The 14,048-nt window shown below is 40.3% G+C and overlaps 1 protein-coding gene across 1 annotated transcript; it reads left to right on the top strand.

Annotated features, from left to right (window-relative positions):
- Positions 1 to 4,710: 4,710 nt before the first annotated feature.
- On the top strand, positions 4,711 to 9,298 carry LOC123152022 (polycomb group protein FIE1-like). The gene is made up of 13 exons (XM_044571631.1): positions 4,711 to 4,908; positions 4,993 to 5,058; positions 5,147 to 5,269; positions 5,922 to 6,002; positions 6,080 to 6,172; positions 6,600 to 6,675; positions 6,761 to 6,840; positions 6,938 to 7,009; positions 7,227 to 7,286; positions 8,487 to 8,586; positions 8,821 to 8,884; positions 8,997 to 9,056; positions 9,223 to 9,298. Exons 1-13 carry the CDS (start codon positions 4,720 to 4,722, stop codon positions 9,296 to 9,298), a joined length of 1,140 nt encoding a protein of 379 aa, XP_044427566.1. The 5' UTR covers positions 4,711 to 4,719.
- The last annotated feature ends 4,750 nt before the right edge of the window (positions 9,299 to 14,048 follow it).

The raw sequence follows: 14,048 nt of genomic DNA, 5'->3' as shown, positions 1-14,048 counted from the left end.
AAATGTGCATACCTAGAGAACATAAGATTTGTCCTTCTTTTTCGCATGTCATTGGTAACTTATTTGAAATAAATGTAAATGAGTTGCCAAAAAAAGGGAAAATCCAGTCACCTTGCTGCCATGTTGTTTACTTCCATCAAGTCATTTTCCGTACGTACTCTCAAACATCAATTAGCCTGGTATATTGCCGAACACCATGATCCACCGATTAATCGTGTGACTATAATGTTCATTCTCATTTGCTCCTTCTTCATACATGAACCATATAAAAGCTCTTCAATGAAAGGCCTACTCATCCTTTATTAGATTACAGGAAAAATAACTTTTCTTTCCTTGTTTCCATGGCTCATGTTTTCAATATATATGGTATCTGCCATGTAATTCCTAGTGCCTCCTTCTCGGTTGACATGAAATCAACATACTGGGATAATGGAGGCAAGTGTGTATCTTACTATGTTATCCTCAATCTTAGTTAGTCTACCAAGAATAACACTAAGAAAGTTCTAAACCAAATAGGATTTCCCCCCTGACACGGCATGCCTGACCTCATTACATACGCTGCTCTCTGTGAAGTCGTGGCTTCTGGTTTTGTTGAATCAGACTTGCTGACATCTTTGTTGATCTTGGACTCCAGTAGGCATAGGAAATTGCCCAGACTCCAAGGGGTATGAAGAGCGCCGAGAGGATAATCACCATCGACGTAATCAAGAACATGGAAGCCACGGTAATGCCATCCCTATATAAGTTGTATAATGCGAGTTCATGGCTTTATGCATCTGGGTTGGAAGATGACCACAATCAGTTGGGAATCTAATCACTGTCCTTCGCTGCTGGCCAGTGTACATGGCCAGATCAATGGCCTAAACGGCTAAACCATAAGTAATATTCACCTCGCAGCGTCGCAAGATGATGTTGAGATATCTAGATAGACGAAACAGTGACAATTACGTACTTATGTTCGATTGACTATGGCCATGAAGGTTGTGTTTGTTTCGCAGATTTTGGCTCGTGGTCTGATTACAACCATATGGCAAACTGATACATGTGTTTCGCTATTCACAGTTGATTCTGAGGCCCATCAAAATCGATATCCCTTACCGCAGTGACCTGCAGCAGAATATGCCCAACGCCAGTTCTTCCTCCCCCATCCCATCCGCCTCGACCTCCTTCGTCGATCCTCCTACCCTCCTGCGGCAAGGAGCAACAACATCTTGTACCCAATCCTCTGTGCAATCTCGTCCCGCACCCTCTGCCCCAGATTTTCTCTGTTGACCTTCCTCAAGCGGGGAGAAGCACGAACTCACGCAATGTTCGCTGATCTTTCATTGGGTCCAGCCACGCGAGGAGCAGCCAGCCAGCGGCCGCCTCTTCCCTCCACAAAGCCATGGCCCTTGTCATGTCGCTGTCCTCCTCAACCTCCTCTAGATGTTCAATCGAGTTTTGTATTCATCCGCATCAATGTTTCCTGTTCAACATGTTTCTCTTTCGTCAATACCATTAATAATAGTACAATTGCTCAGACAGCTTGGGGATAATCTCTTGTTCGCCGCTGCGGCCCTGGTAGTTCCAGCACAATAGGTCGTAATGGATAACTGCATCGAGAGGGGTGAAGAAGGGCTGGCTTCTATACCTATTAAATGACAGGATCGATCGGAGACAGACTTCTTGGATAAGAAGAAGAATACATTGGAGGATAGAAGGGAGGGAGAAGGCATATAGGAAGAAAAATATTGCGTGAGGATTCCCTATGGATAGATCGATCCTGAAATTCTATAGTAGTAGTACGATAGATTGGTTTTTGTTATGGCTAGCCTCAATTGTTTTTTTTACGTGAGCCTAGATTGGTTTTTTTACGTGAGCCTAGATTGGTTTTTTCTTAGATTGCAAGGATTATGTGGATGGATCTACACCGTTATAACTCGGTCCTATTAGATGAACGGCCGGTAATTTCTAATTAACGTGGTAATTTCCCTTGTTATGGCTAGCCTCAATTGTTTTTTTTTACATGAGCCTAGATTGGTATTTTTTACGTGAGCCTAGATTGGGGGTTTCTTAGATTGCAAGGATTATGTGGATGGATCTACACCGTTATAACTCAGTCCCATTAGATGAACGGCCGGTAATTTCTAATTAACGTGGTAATTTCTTGGGAGTCTATAATTAGTATAGGTATATACTTGCTACTCATGGAGATGAGGAACCTTCTAAAACCCTCGATGCTCGTTATGTGATAGAAATTATGTACTTCCTTAATAATCCTGAAAAAACCCCATTCAATTTGGTAATGGGAGTAACGTTGGATCAACGTGAATACCTTAGGGATTATCGCTTGACACAAAAAGAGAAACTATTATGGGATCAAATTTATATATTGAAGTGGTATGCTCAGCAAGTATGCTTGATTTATGATTGTACTTGTTGCTCCAGGATGAAGGCTCCACACCTTCCCTTTTCATGCAAATTTAATGAAAATGAAACCTTAGCTTCTTATGCTATATATGATTACTATGATGTGGAACAAATAGAAGAATTTGTTGCTTTTAAGGGTGCTTATAAAATTGAATCTTTGTTTGAAAAGTATGAAGCTTTTGATGATGATGTTTATAGGCCTGAAAATTTGGCTATATTGAAATATTGCTATGATAATTATGAATATAATTTCTATATTAATGCGCTTATTAAGAAAGTCTCCGTTGTCCAAGAAAAGACTAATATTTTGTAGAAGTCTATGGAAGAAAAAATTGATGAAAGTGTGAGTTCATTGGATGAAAAAGATGAGGAGGGGAGCGAAGAACAAAAGGAGGAAGAGTGGATTACCTACCCGTGCCCACCTTCTAATGAGATTAACTCTTCGACTCATCCATTATTTAATTTCCCTTCGTGCTTACCGAAGGATGATTCCTATGATCCCGTTGATTCTTTTGAAATATCCCTTCTTGATGATGCTTGCTATGCTTGTGGCCAAGATGCCAATATGAATTATGCTTATGGAGATGAACTTTCTATAGTTCCTTATGTAAACATGAAATTGTTGCTATTGCACCCACGCATGATAGTCCTATTATCTTTTTGAATTCTCCCAACTACACTATATCGGAGAAGTTTGCACTTATTAAGGATTATATTGATGGGTTGCCTTTTACCGTTACACATGATGATTTTGATAGATATAATATGCATGTGCTTGCTGCCCCTAGTTGCAATTATTATAAGAGAGGAACTATATCTCCACCTCTTTATGTTTCCCACACGATAAAATTGCAAGAAATTGTTTATACTATGCATTGGTCTTTACTTTGTGTGCATGAATTGTTCTATTATGACATGCCGATGCATAGAAAGAGAGTTAGGCTTCGTTGTTGCATGATATATGTTACTTTGTGCTCACTACTAAATAACAAATCATTGTTAATTAAAATTGGCTTTGATATACCTTGGGATCCGGGTGGATTCGCCACTTGAGCACTATATGCCTAGCTTAATGGCTTTAAAGAAAGCGTTGCCAGGGAGACAACCCATAAGTTTTAGAGAGTCATTTATTTCTGTTAAGTGCTGTCATATAGTTTAAAAACAACAAAAATAAAGAAGGGAACCCAAAACTTTTTTAAAAAGGAAAATGAAAGTGAGAAAGACAAGCATTGTTGAAGTGGGAGAGCTCATTGAACTTTGTTCATGCTCACGGAAACTTCATGAATCTTGATTACAGAAACTTTTCAACAAAAAATAATTATCCCCTTGTACAATTTAATTATATTATAAAAATAATGTGCCAACGTTTGCCTTTAGGATGTTTACATTTGCTTGATGGTTTGTACGGTGCAGGACAGAAACTTTGGCTGTAGTGCGCAATTTTACATTTTTAGTTGGAACGTCAAATGGTTCTGATTCTTTTTGCACTGTCTTTCTATACAAACTTTTTATTTTTACTAATTTTGGTAGAATTTTTCAAGTATCAGAAGTATGGTCAATGTTTAGATTATTACAGACTGTTCTGTTTTAGACAGATTCTGTTTTTGATGCATAGTTTGCTTGTTTTGATGAAATTATCGATTCATATCAGTGGATTAAGCCATGAAAAAGTTATATTACAGTAGAAACAATGCAAAAACAAAATATGAATTGGTTTGCAACAGTACTTAGAGTAGTGATTTGCTTTATTATACTAACAGATTTTACCGAGTTTTCTGTTGAAGTTTTGCGTGGATGAAGTGTTCGATGATCGAGAAAGTCTCGATGTGAGAAGAAGAAAGAGAGGCAAGAGCTTAAGTTTGGGGATGCCGGAGGCACCCCAAGTAAATATTTAAGGAGACTCAAGCGTCTAAGCTTGGGGATGTCCCGGAAGGCATCCCCTCTTTCTTTAAAAATGGAAGATGTAAATCCAAGTGTAAACTGCAGGTGCCCGATTAATTGCTTTTATTGATACAACAAAGTTTTGTAGTATCCACTTGATTCTTTCCTAATTTGATTTTCGCAAGAAGAAAATGTAAATCTGATTTCTGCGCGGTGCTTAAACCCCAAATCTCTCAACTCTGAAGCGCGACGACAATGCCTGAGGTCGACACGCGCCAGAGGTCACAGCGCCGCCCCATCCCACCCGCCCAAGCCACCGCCGCCGCTGCCACGAAAGCGCCGGCCGAGAGGAAGGGTAGGGGGAAGGGGAAGGGGAAGGCGGCGGTGGAGGAGGAGGAGGCGCCAGAGCCCCAGCCTCTCCCGGCGCCCATGGCGAGCCTGCGCCCGGTGCAGGGTTTAGGGTGCGATGCGGCGGTGGGGTCGCTGGTGCCCAGCGGGAGCCGGGAGTTCAAGCTCTGCAGCAAGCACACTGAGGGCAAGCGTCCGCTCTACGCCATCAGCTTCAACTTCATCGACGCCCGCTACTACGACGTCTTCGCCACCGCCGGCGGCAATCGTGTAAGCCTTTTGTGGTTGCCCGCTCGCTCGATCTTTGCTCTGTCTTTAGATTTGGGAATGTTCTTAATCGTGTTGATCTTGCAGGTGACAACGTACCGTGGCCTCCCCGACGGTAACTTGGCTGTTCTGCAAGCATACATTGATGCGGACGTAAGCTCCATTACAATCTCTAGAATCTTCAGTTTCTTATATTAGTTGTACTTTGTCTGAGGCTGATGAGGTCTGCATCTTATCTCAGGATGCTCAGTCATTCTACACTCTGAGCTGGGCTTCTGACCTTCGCAGCACACCACTGCTAGTGGCAGCAGGAACCAATATGGTCATTCGGGTCATCAACTGTGCCACCGGGAAGTTGTTTAAGGTATAACAGTGCCAGAGTTTTCTACTTCGTTATTGTGGCCAAGATGGATGAAGTTTCACTTGCATCAATCTCATAGTTTTAAATAGCCGGCTATAGCGAAGCTATAGCCTTTTCAGCAGGGTGCCGCCGCTAAATGGTCGCCTTCACAAATAGCCTGCTATAGCCCGCTATAGCTGATTTGAAGGCCGGCCGCTATTTTCCATAGCCCACTATTTAAAACATTTTACAATCTACTATTCAGCTGCTTATTTGATGACCTTTCTGAAAACAGTTACTTATTTGATAATTGTTGGTTTCCCTGTATTGTCCATTCGAGATGATGATTTGGATTTTTAGGAAAAGTTCTGTTTCTGCTATGCAGTAGCTTATTTTTCTCCGAAAGAGATTGTAGATGTCAAATACTTTAATACGTCTAGCATGGTGAAAACATGTACTCCCTCCGTCCCAAAATAAGTGTCTCAACTTTAGTACAATTTTGTACTAAAGTTAGTACAAAGTTGAGACACTTATTTTAGGACTGATGGATACAACCTAGCAGATCTATTCTTCTGAGGTAGTAATGAAATTGGGCATACATATGACGATTCAATATCCTAAACTAATGATTACGAACATGGAGTAAGTTTCTTATTTCGTCTTACAAATCATGCAGAGTTTTATTGGCCATGGTGGTTCAATAAATGAGATCAGAACTCAACCATTGAATCCTTCGCTCTTCATTTCTGCAAGCAAGGTTGGCAGATAACCTGGTGTGATGCTGGGTATACCTATGCCTTTTACCTTTCTGACGCAGTTTATATGGCCTTATAGGACGAGTCTGTTAGGCTATGGAATGTCCATACAGGGATCTGCATCTTGATTTTTGCTGGAGGAGGAGGTCACCGTCATGATGTATTGAGTGTTGTAAGTTACACCTACCTCCTATAGTGACATTGTTTTATATTACCACTCACTTCACTGCCCGAAGATATGTTTGGATTGTGTCCAAAAGCTACCCTACCAATATTTCGTTCATAATCAAAAACTTGGTCTTTGTTAGGATCATGGCCAATTTTCTGGCATGCCAATGCTCGTTTGGCCACCCTAGTTCAGTTTTCTTACCAATGTTGGACAAATTATGGGCTAGCAAAATCTTCACCAAAATTATAGCTAGCCAAATATTTGTCAAGGCTAGCTTGGACTAAATCCGAACACACTCTAAATATAGTTAAAACATGTCTTCCAGCTACTGGCATTATTGAGGGGATCAAATTTTAGTTAGTATCACTGAAAAATAAAACATGTTATCTCGGCACTAACTGTCCTTTCATTCATACTTCCGTTATATCAGGACTTCCACCCTTCTGATGTGCACCGAATTGCCAGTTGTGGCATGGATAATACAGTTAAAATATGGTCAATGAAAGGTTAGAGAACCATTTCATCAATCTTGCTTCCTATTTACATTTTATTACTGCTGATAACTGACATGGTTTGTTAATGTTGTCATAGAATTTTCGCCATACGTGAAGAAATCCTTTACATGGACTGACCTTCCATCAAAATTTCCAACAAAAGTTGTCCAATTTCCGGTATGTTAAGTATCTCTCATCTTTGAACCTGTTATTATGCAAACTTTTAGTATTGTTCTTAACCCTCTCAGCATCGTGCTGATCTATCCCCTTTCAGCTTATGACTTGCGTGGTGCATTCTAACTATGTTGACTGTACTAGGTGGCTTGGTGACTTCATCCTGTCGAAGGTAAATTGCTCATTTTTGTAGGAGAGACGAATTAGTGTGAACACAGTGCTAGAATGCTTACTGGTGCAAAATTTCAGACTATACCTGAAACCTGTAATATCATACTTTACAGTCTCTTTTTATATCAAAGATTAGTGCTGCCACCTGTTTCTCAATGCTGGTTTAATTATTTCCTGAAGGATGAGAACATCTGATCTGCTTCGCCTTGAACTTGCAGAGTGTTGAAAATGAAATTGTTCTGTGGGAGCCAAAAACAAAAGAGCAGGGTCACGGCGAGGTGATGCAGTTTTACTTTTAAAGAACTATAGGGCTTAACAAATTATACTTTTGTACTGATCCAAACTAGTTCTGGTTGTGCTCCTTTGTTTATAAAAATGATGCCGGCCATACTATGTGCCTTCATCTGAAGTGATTCTTCATTCCATATGCAGGACTAGCACACAAATGCCCGTGCATTGCAACGGGAGACAAAAAAATGTCACTTCACTAACGCAATGGCTCAATACTTCCTCCTCCTACCCCTTTCCCCATGACCTATCACCAGACATGACGACATAAACAAGCTCCTTGAAATCCTCCACACTACCGCACGAGTAACAAAATAAATATTAGAAGTGTTGTCCAAAGATCTCCCACGCCACTTAATGTGTGAGACCGGCTGCGCATGTGACGATGATCCGATTGCTTGCTATTGTCATGTCCTCCGTGGGTGATGTTGTGTAAATCGTGTGTTAGTGCAGCCCATTAATTTTTTTGAACAACACAAAATCTTGATTGACCACGATCTAAGTTTCTTTTTCTAGTGCAAAGGCATCTAATTTTTTAAGTGCTCACGTAAGCTCAACTTGTATGCATGTTCCATAAAAAAAACTTGTACGAATGTTTCTCTAAACAACTCAAAATGCGTCCATGAAGAACATGTTTTTTATATATTCTTCCTCTTCTCTAATTTTTATGTGTCCAGATGTCTTGTTCTCGAGTCTGTCCCTCGTCTTGCGCATGGAAGCTTTCCTTCTCTCAACTTAATTCCCCTTTCTTTTTATTTATTGTTTCCTTCTATTTTTACGGGTTTCATTCTTTCATTTTATATCCTTCCTCATTTTATTCCTTATTTATTCTTTTGTTTCTTATTTTTCTTTGTCACACCCGAAATCCCTCTCTTTTCTTCCTTATTGTTTCAATCCCTCGCCGGTGGTGAGGCGAGGTGGAGGAGGTGTTGCTGGTGCGGTCGGGCGTAGGAGGGAGCTCGGGGAAGCGGTTGCGTACAGGCGCGGCTCGGATTGGCTTGGGCCTGGATGGGTTTCCCAGGGCCCGACCTGGGTCTCGGCGGGCCGCGGACTCGCCACGAAGCAGCAGTGCAAAACAATTTTTTTCTTATTTGCTGGACTGCGGGTTTCAGAACCGAAAAACACAAGGGCTTTAATGGAAAACTAACGTGACGGTGAACCCAGAGACTCAATCAATGTTTTATTATTAGGGAGATAGCATTGATGTTCTTCAGAAGTACCCTGTGCCCGATTGTGACATTTGGTTTATCAAATTTTCATGTGATTTTCACTTCAATCAATTAGCAATAGGTAACACTTTATATTGAAATTATTATCTACGGACATATTTATGTATTGTACTTATGTGATTGTCAACAAGTTTCTGAGGATGGCCGTACTTATACACGTGAAAAACTGATATTTGTAGAAAACATGCCTGTGGCTAATCGTTTGCTCGTAAACGAACTCATCTACATGCACCTGATCAGGGTTAGATGAAATTCAAAATGTAACTCTTGTGGTTAATCGTTTGCTCGTAAACAGGCAACCGTGAAGGCAAAATCTATGTGTGGGATGTGCAGACGTGCCCTCCTGAGCTAATTACCATGTAAGTTTAACCAAGCAAGTTCAGCTATTCCCAGTTTCTCCTCCCCTGCATGTTGTGGTGGTGCTAGCTATTAACTTGTATGTTCCTGCATGTACATACTGATAATTTCCAGGCTGAGTAGTCCGCAATGCAAAATTACAATAAGGCAGACTGCAGTGTCGTTTGACGGAAGGTACATCACCATGTTCCGTTCGCCACCTCTGATCCTGTACTTTTATGGATATAGCCTCTCATGCGTGCTATGTGCATCCATCATAGTTTTTCTTCTTTCAAGTCTGGTTTTGGTGTTGGCGCATGAGAATTGTGTGTCACTCTTCTTCTTTTCTTCCATTCTTCAGCACGTTCGTTGCCTGCAGCAAGGATGGCAGCATATACCGCTGGGACGAAGTGGAACATGAAGCTGCGAAAAATTGAAGCAACCGAAAACCACCGTGCCGTGCGGCCCCATGGCAATGCCAGCCAGTTTGAGCTTGAATTGGGGGGTTGTTGTGTGCTTACTTAGTCAATGGTACCCATCAGCCTTACTTAGTCGAAAAGCTGGGGTTTATGAGCTTATAATGTTGTAAGTTAGGATGTTGTTAATTCGATGATTTGCCGGATGTTTCAGTTCATTACGTTTGCTCTACCATGTGCCGAATGTGGGAACTAAACTTAAATCCTCGTTGCTACTAGTTTGTTGTGCATTCTCATTGAGTTGCCTAACCTGCTGTTGCTGGCGTAACACATACCCAAACAAAACACTTTGTTGGGTGAAGAAGAACTTCATCGTAATCCTGATGCTGGTATGGCCTAAATTTCTCCGGTCGGCTTGTTGTGTCGTCTTCATGGTCTGTTTGGAACACATGAATTTTACAGGAACTATGCTTGGGGTGTAAATGGTGCCGCAAGGCCCGTTTAGTAGCTCGATAGTTCATTTTTCCGGTAAAAAACTTTCTTGAACTGTTAGACCAATAAGTGGGCTTATAAATGGCGCATTCCCTAAACTCCATGGAAATTTGTCAAGAATTGTCCATTTCTGCATCAGTCGCGGGATTTTCATTCATGGGTCTCTACCAGTTCCTTGTTATGTTCCTCGAGCCTTTCTTTTGGACCCTGATAAGTGTTGTTCCTCAAGCCTTTCTTTTGGACCCTGATAAATGCCACACGTGTACGAGCATATGGCAACTATAAACGTTTTCGATGGCAAGTTTAATTATGCGAGGATGGCAAATTTAGTTGGCAAGCATGACAACTTTTGTTCTTCAATTTATTTTTGGTAGAAATCTGTTGCGTTTGACCGGAAAATTGCCATCTTTGTGTGGTTAGAATTGCCATCGAAAAACGTCTGGGTCGGAGTGCCATGCACCTGGCACTCCTAACGTGTAAGAAGAAATTGATGAAATTGTGAGCTCATTGGATGAAAAAGATGATGAGGAGAGCGAAGAACAAAAGGAGAAAGATAGGATTAGCTACCCGTGCCCACCTTCTAATGAGAGTAACTCTCCAACTCATACATTATTTAATGTCCCTTCGCTCTTACCGAAGGATGATTGTTATGATCCTGTTGATTCTTTTGAAATATCCCCTTTTGATGATGCTTGCTATGCTTGTGGCCAAGATGCCAATATGAACTATACTTATGGAGATGAATTTGCTATAGTTCCTTATGTTAAACATGAAATTGTTGCTATTGCACCCACGCATGATAGTCCTATTATCTTTTTGAATTCTCACAACTACATTATACCAGAGAAGTTTACCCTTATTAAGGATTATATTGATGGGTTGCGCTTTACTATTGCACATGATGATTTTGATAGATATAATATGCATGTGCTTGCTGCTCCTACTTGCAATTATTATGAGAGAGGAACTACATCTCCGCCTCTTTATGTCTCCAACACGAAAAATTTGCAAGAAACTGTTTATACTATGCATTGGTCTTTACTTTGTGTGCATGAATTATTTTATGACATGCCGATGCATAGGAAGAGAGTTGGACTTCGTCATTACATGATTTATGTTACTTTGTGCTCACTACTAAATTACAAATCATTGTTGATTCAAATTGGCTTTGATATACCTTGGGATCTGGGTGGATCCATTACTTGAGCACTATATGCCTAACTTAATGGCTTTAAAGAAAGCGCTGCCAGGGAGACAACCCAGAAGTTTTAGAGAGTCATTTATTTCTGTTGTGTGCTTTTATAAGGTTTAAAAATAAAAATAATGTGCCAAGATTTGCCTTTAGGATGTTTACTTTGCTTGTTGGTTTGTACGATGCAGGACAGAAACTTTGGCTGTAGTGCGCGATTTTACATTTTTTTACTGGAACGTCAAACCGTTCTGAAACTTTTTGCACTGTCTTTCTATACAAATTGTTTATTTTCCTAATTTTGATAGAATTTTTGGAGTACCAGAGGTATGGTGAATATTCAGATTATTACAGACTGTTCTGTTTTAGACAGATTCTGTTTTTTGATACATAGTTTGCTTGTTTTGATGAAACTATCGATTTATATCAGTGGATTAAGCCATGGAAAAGTTATATTATAGTAGCTACAATGCAAAAAAAATATTAATTTGTTTTCAACAGTAGTTAGAGCAGTGATTTGCTTTATTATACTAACGGATCTTACTGAGTTTTCTGTTGAGTTTTGTGTGGATGAAGTGTTCGGAGATCGAGGAGGTCTCGATGTGAGGAGAAGAAGGAGAGGCAAGAGCTCAAGCTTGGGGATGCCCAAGGCACCCCAAGTAAATATTCAAGGAGACTCAGGTGTCTAAGTTTGGGGATGCCCCGGAAGGCATCCTATCTTTCTTCAACAAATATCGGTATGTTTTCGGATTCGTTTCGTTCATGCGATATGTGCAATCTTGGAGCGTCTTTTGCATTTAGTTTTTATTTTTCTTTTATGCATCATGCTGGTATGAGATAGTCCTTGGTTGATTTCTAGAATGCTCTTTGCACTTCACTTAAATCTTTTGATTATGGCTTTATAGAATGCTTCATGTGCTTCACTTGTATCATTTGATGTTTGGATTGTCTGTTTCTCTTCACATAGAAAACCGCCATTTGAAGAATGCTCTTTTGCTTCACTTATATTTGTTAGAGTGTGGGCATATCTTTTATAGAAAGAATTAAACTCTCTTGCTTCACTTATATCCATTCAGAGAGTTGACAGGAATTGGTCATTCACATGGTTAGTCATAAAATCCTACATAAAACTTGTAGATCACTGAATATGATATATTTGATTCCTTGCAATAGTTTTGCGATATAAAGGTGGTGATATTAGAGTCGTGCTAGTTGAGTAATTGTGAAATTGAGAAATACTTGTGTTGAGGTTTGCAAATCCCGTAGCATGCACGTATGGTGAACCGTTATGTAAGGAAGTTGGAGTATGAGGTATTTATTGATTGTCTTCCTTATGAACGGCGGTCGGGGACGAGCGATGGTCTTTTCCTACCAATCTATCCCCCTAGGGGCATGCGTAGTAGTATTTTGCTTCGAGGGCTAATAAATTTTTGCAATAAGTATATGAATTCTCTTATGACTAATGTGAGTCCATGGATTATACGCACTCTCATCCTTCCATCATTGCTAGCCTCTTTGCTACCGTGTATTGCCCTTTCTCACCTCAAGAGTTGGTGCAATCTTCGCTGGTGCATCCAAATCCCGTGATATGATATGCTCTATCACACATAAACCTCCTTATATCTTCCTCAAAACAGCCATCATACCTACCTATCATGGCATTTCCATAGCCATTCCGAGATATATTGCCATGCAACTTCCATCATCATCATATACATGACTTGAGCATTTATTGTCATATTGCTTTGCATGATCGTAAGATAGCTAGCATGATGTTTTCATGGCTTGTCCGTTTTTTATGTCATTGCTATGCTAGATCATTGCACATCCCGGTACACCACCGGAGGCATTCATATAGAGTCATATCTTTGTTCTAGCATCGACTTGTAATGTTGAGTTGTGAGTAAATAAAAGTGTGATGATCATCATTATTAGAGCATTGTCCCAGTGAGGAAAGGATGATGGAGACTATGATTCCCCCATAAGTCGGGATGAGACTCCGGACGAAAAAAATAAAAAAATAAAAAAAAGAGAAAGGCCAAAAAAAAGAGAAGGCCCCAAAAAATGAGAGAAAAAGAGAGAAGGGACAATGTTACTATCCTTTTACCACACTTGTGCTTCAGAGTAGCACCATGTTCTTCATAAAGAGAGTATCTTGAGTTATCACTTTTATATACTAGTGGGAATTTTCATTATAGAACTTGGCTTGTATATTTCGATGATGGGCTTCCTCAAATGCCCGAGGTCTTCATGAGCAAGCAAGTTGGATGCACACCCACTTACTTTCCAGTTTGAGCTTTCATACACTTATAGCTCTTAGTGCATCCGTTGCATGGCAATCCCTACTCCTCACATTGACATCAATTGATGGGCATATCCATAGCCCGTTGATTAGCCGCGTCGATGTGAGACTTTCTCCTTTTTGTCTTCTCCACACAACCTCCATCATCATATTATATTCCACCCATAGTGCTATGTCCATGGCTTGCGCTCATGTATTGCGTGAGGGTTGAAAAGGCTGAAGCGCGTTAAAAGGTATGAACCAATTGCTCGGCTTGTCATCGGGGTTGTGCATGATTTGAATGCTTTGTGTGGTGAAGATGGAGCATAGCCAGACTATATGATTTTGTAGGGATGAGCTATCTTTGGCTATGTTATTTTGATAAGACATAATTGCTTGGTTAGCATGCTTGAAGTATTATTGTCTTAATGTCAAATGATAGATTATTGGTTTCAATCACCCGTGTCCTAATATTCATGCCATGATTAGATATGTGATCAAGATTAAGCTAGGTAGCATTGCACATCAAAAATTATCTTTTTTATCATTTACCTACTTGAGGACGAGCAGGAATTAAGCTTGGGGATGCTGATACGCCTCCGTCGTATCTATAATTTTTGATTGTTCATGCCAATATTATACAACTTTCATATACTTTTGGCAACTGTTTATACTATTTTTGGGGACTAACATATTGATCCAGTGCCTAGTGCCCAGTGCCCAGTGCCAGTTCTTGTTTGTTGCATGTTTTTTGTTTCGCAGTAAATCCATATCAGACGGAGTCCAAACGGGATAAAAACTGATGGAGA

The sequence above is a fragment of the Triticum aestivum genome, chromosome 7A (assembly GCF_018294505.1).
Source record: "Triticum aestivum cultivar Chinese Spring chromosome 7A, IWGSC CS RefSeq v2.1, whole genome shotgun sequence".
Taxonomy (NCBI): domain Eukaryota; kingdom Viridiplantae; phylum Streptophyta; class Magnoliopsida; order Poales; family Poaceae; genus Triticum; species Triticum aestivum.
The sequence above is the reverse complement of the archived record's forward strand: the minus strand, read 5'-3'. Positions and strand labels throughout refer to the sequence as shown.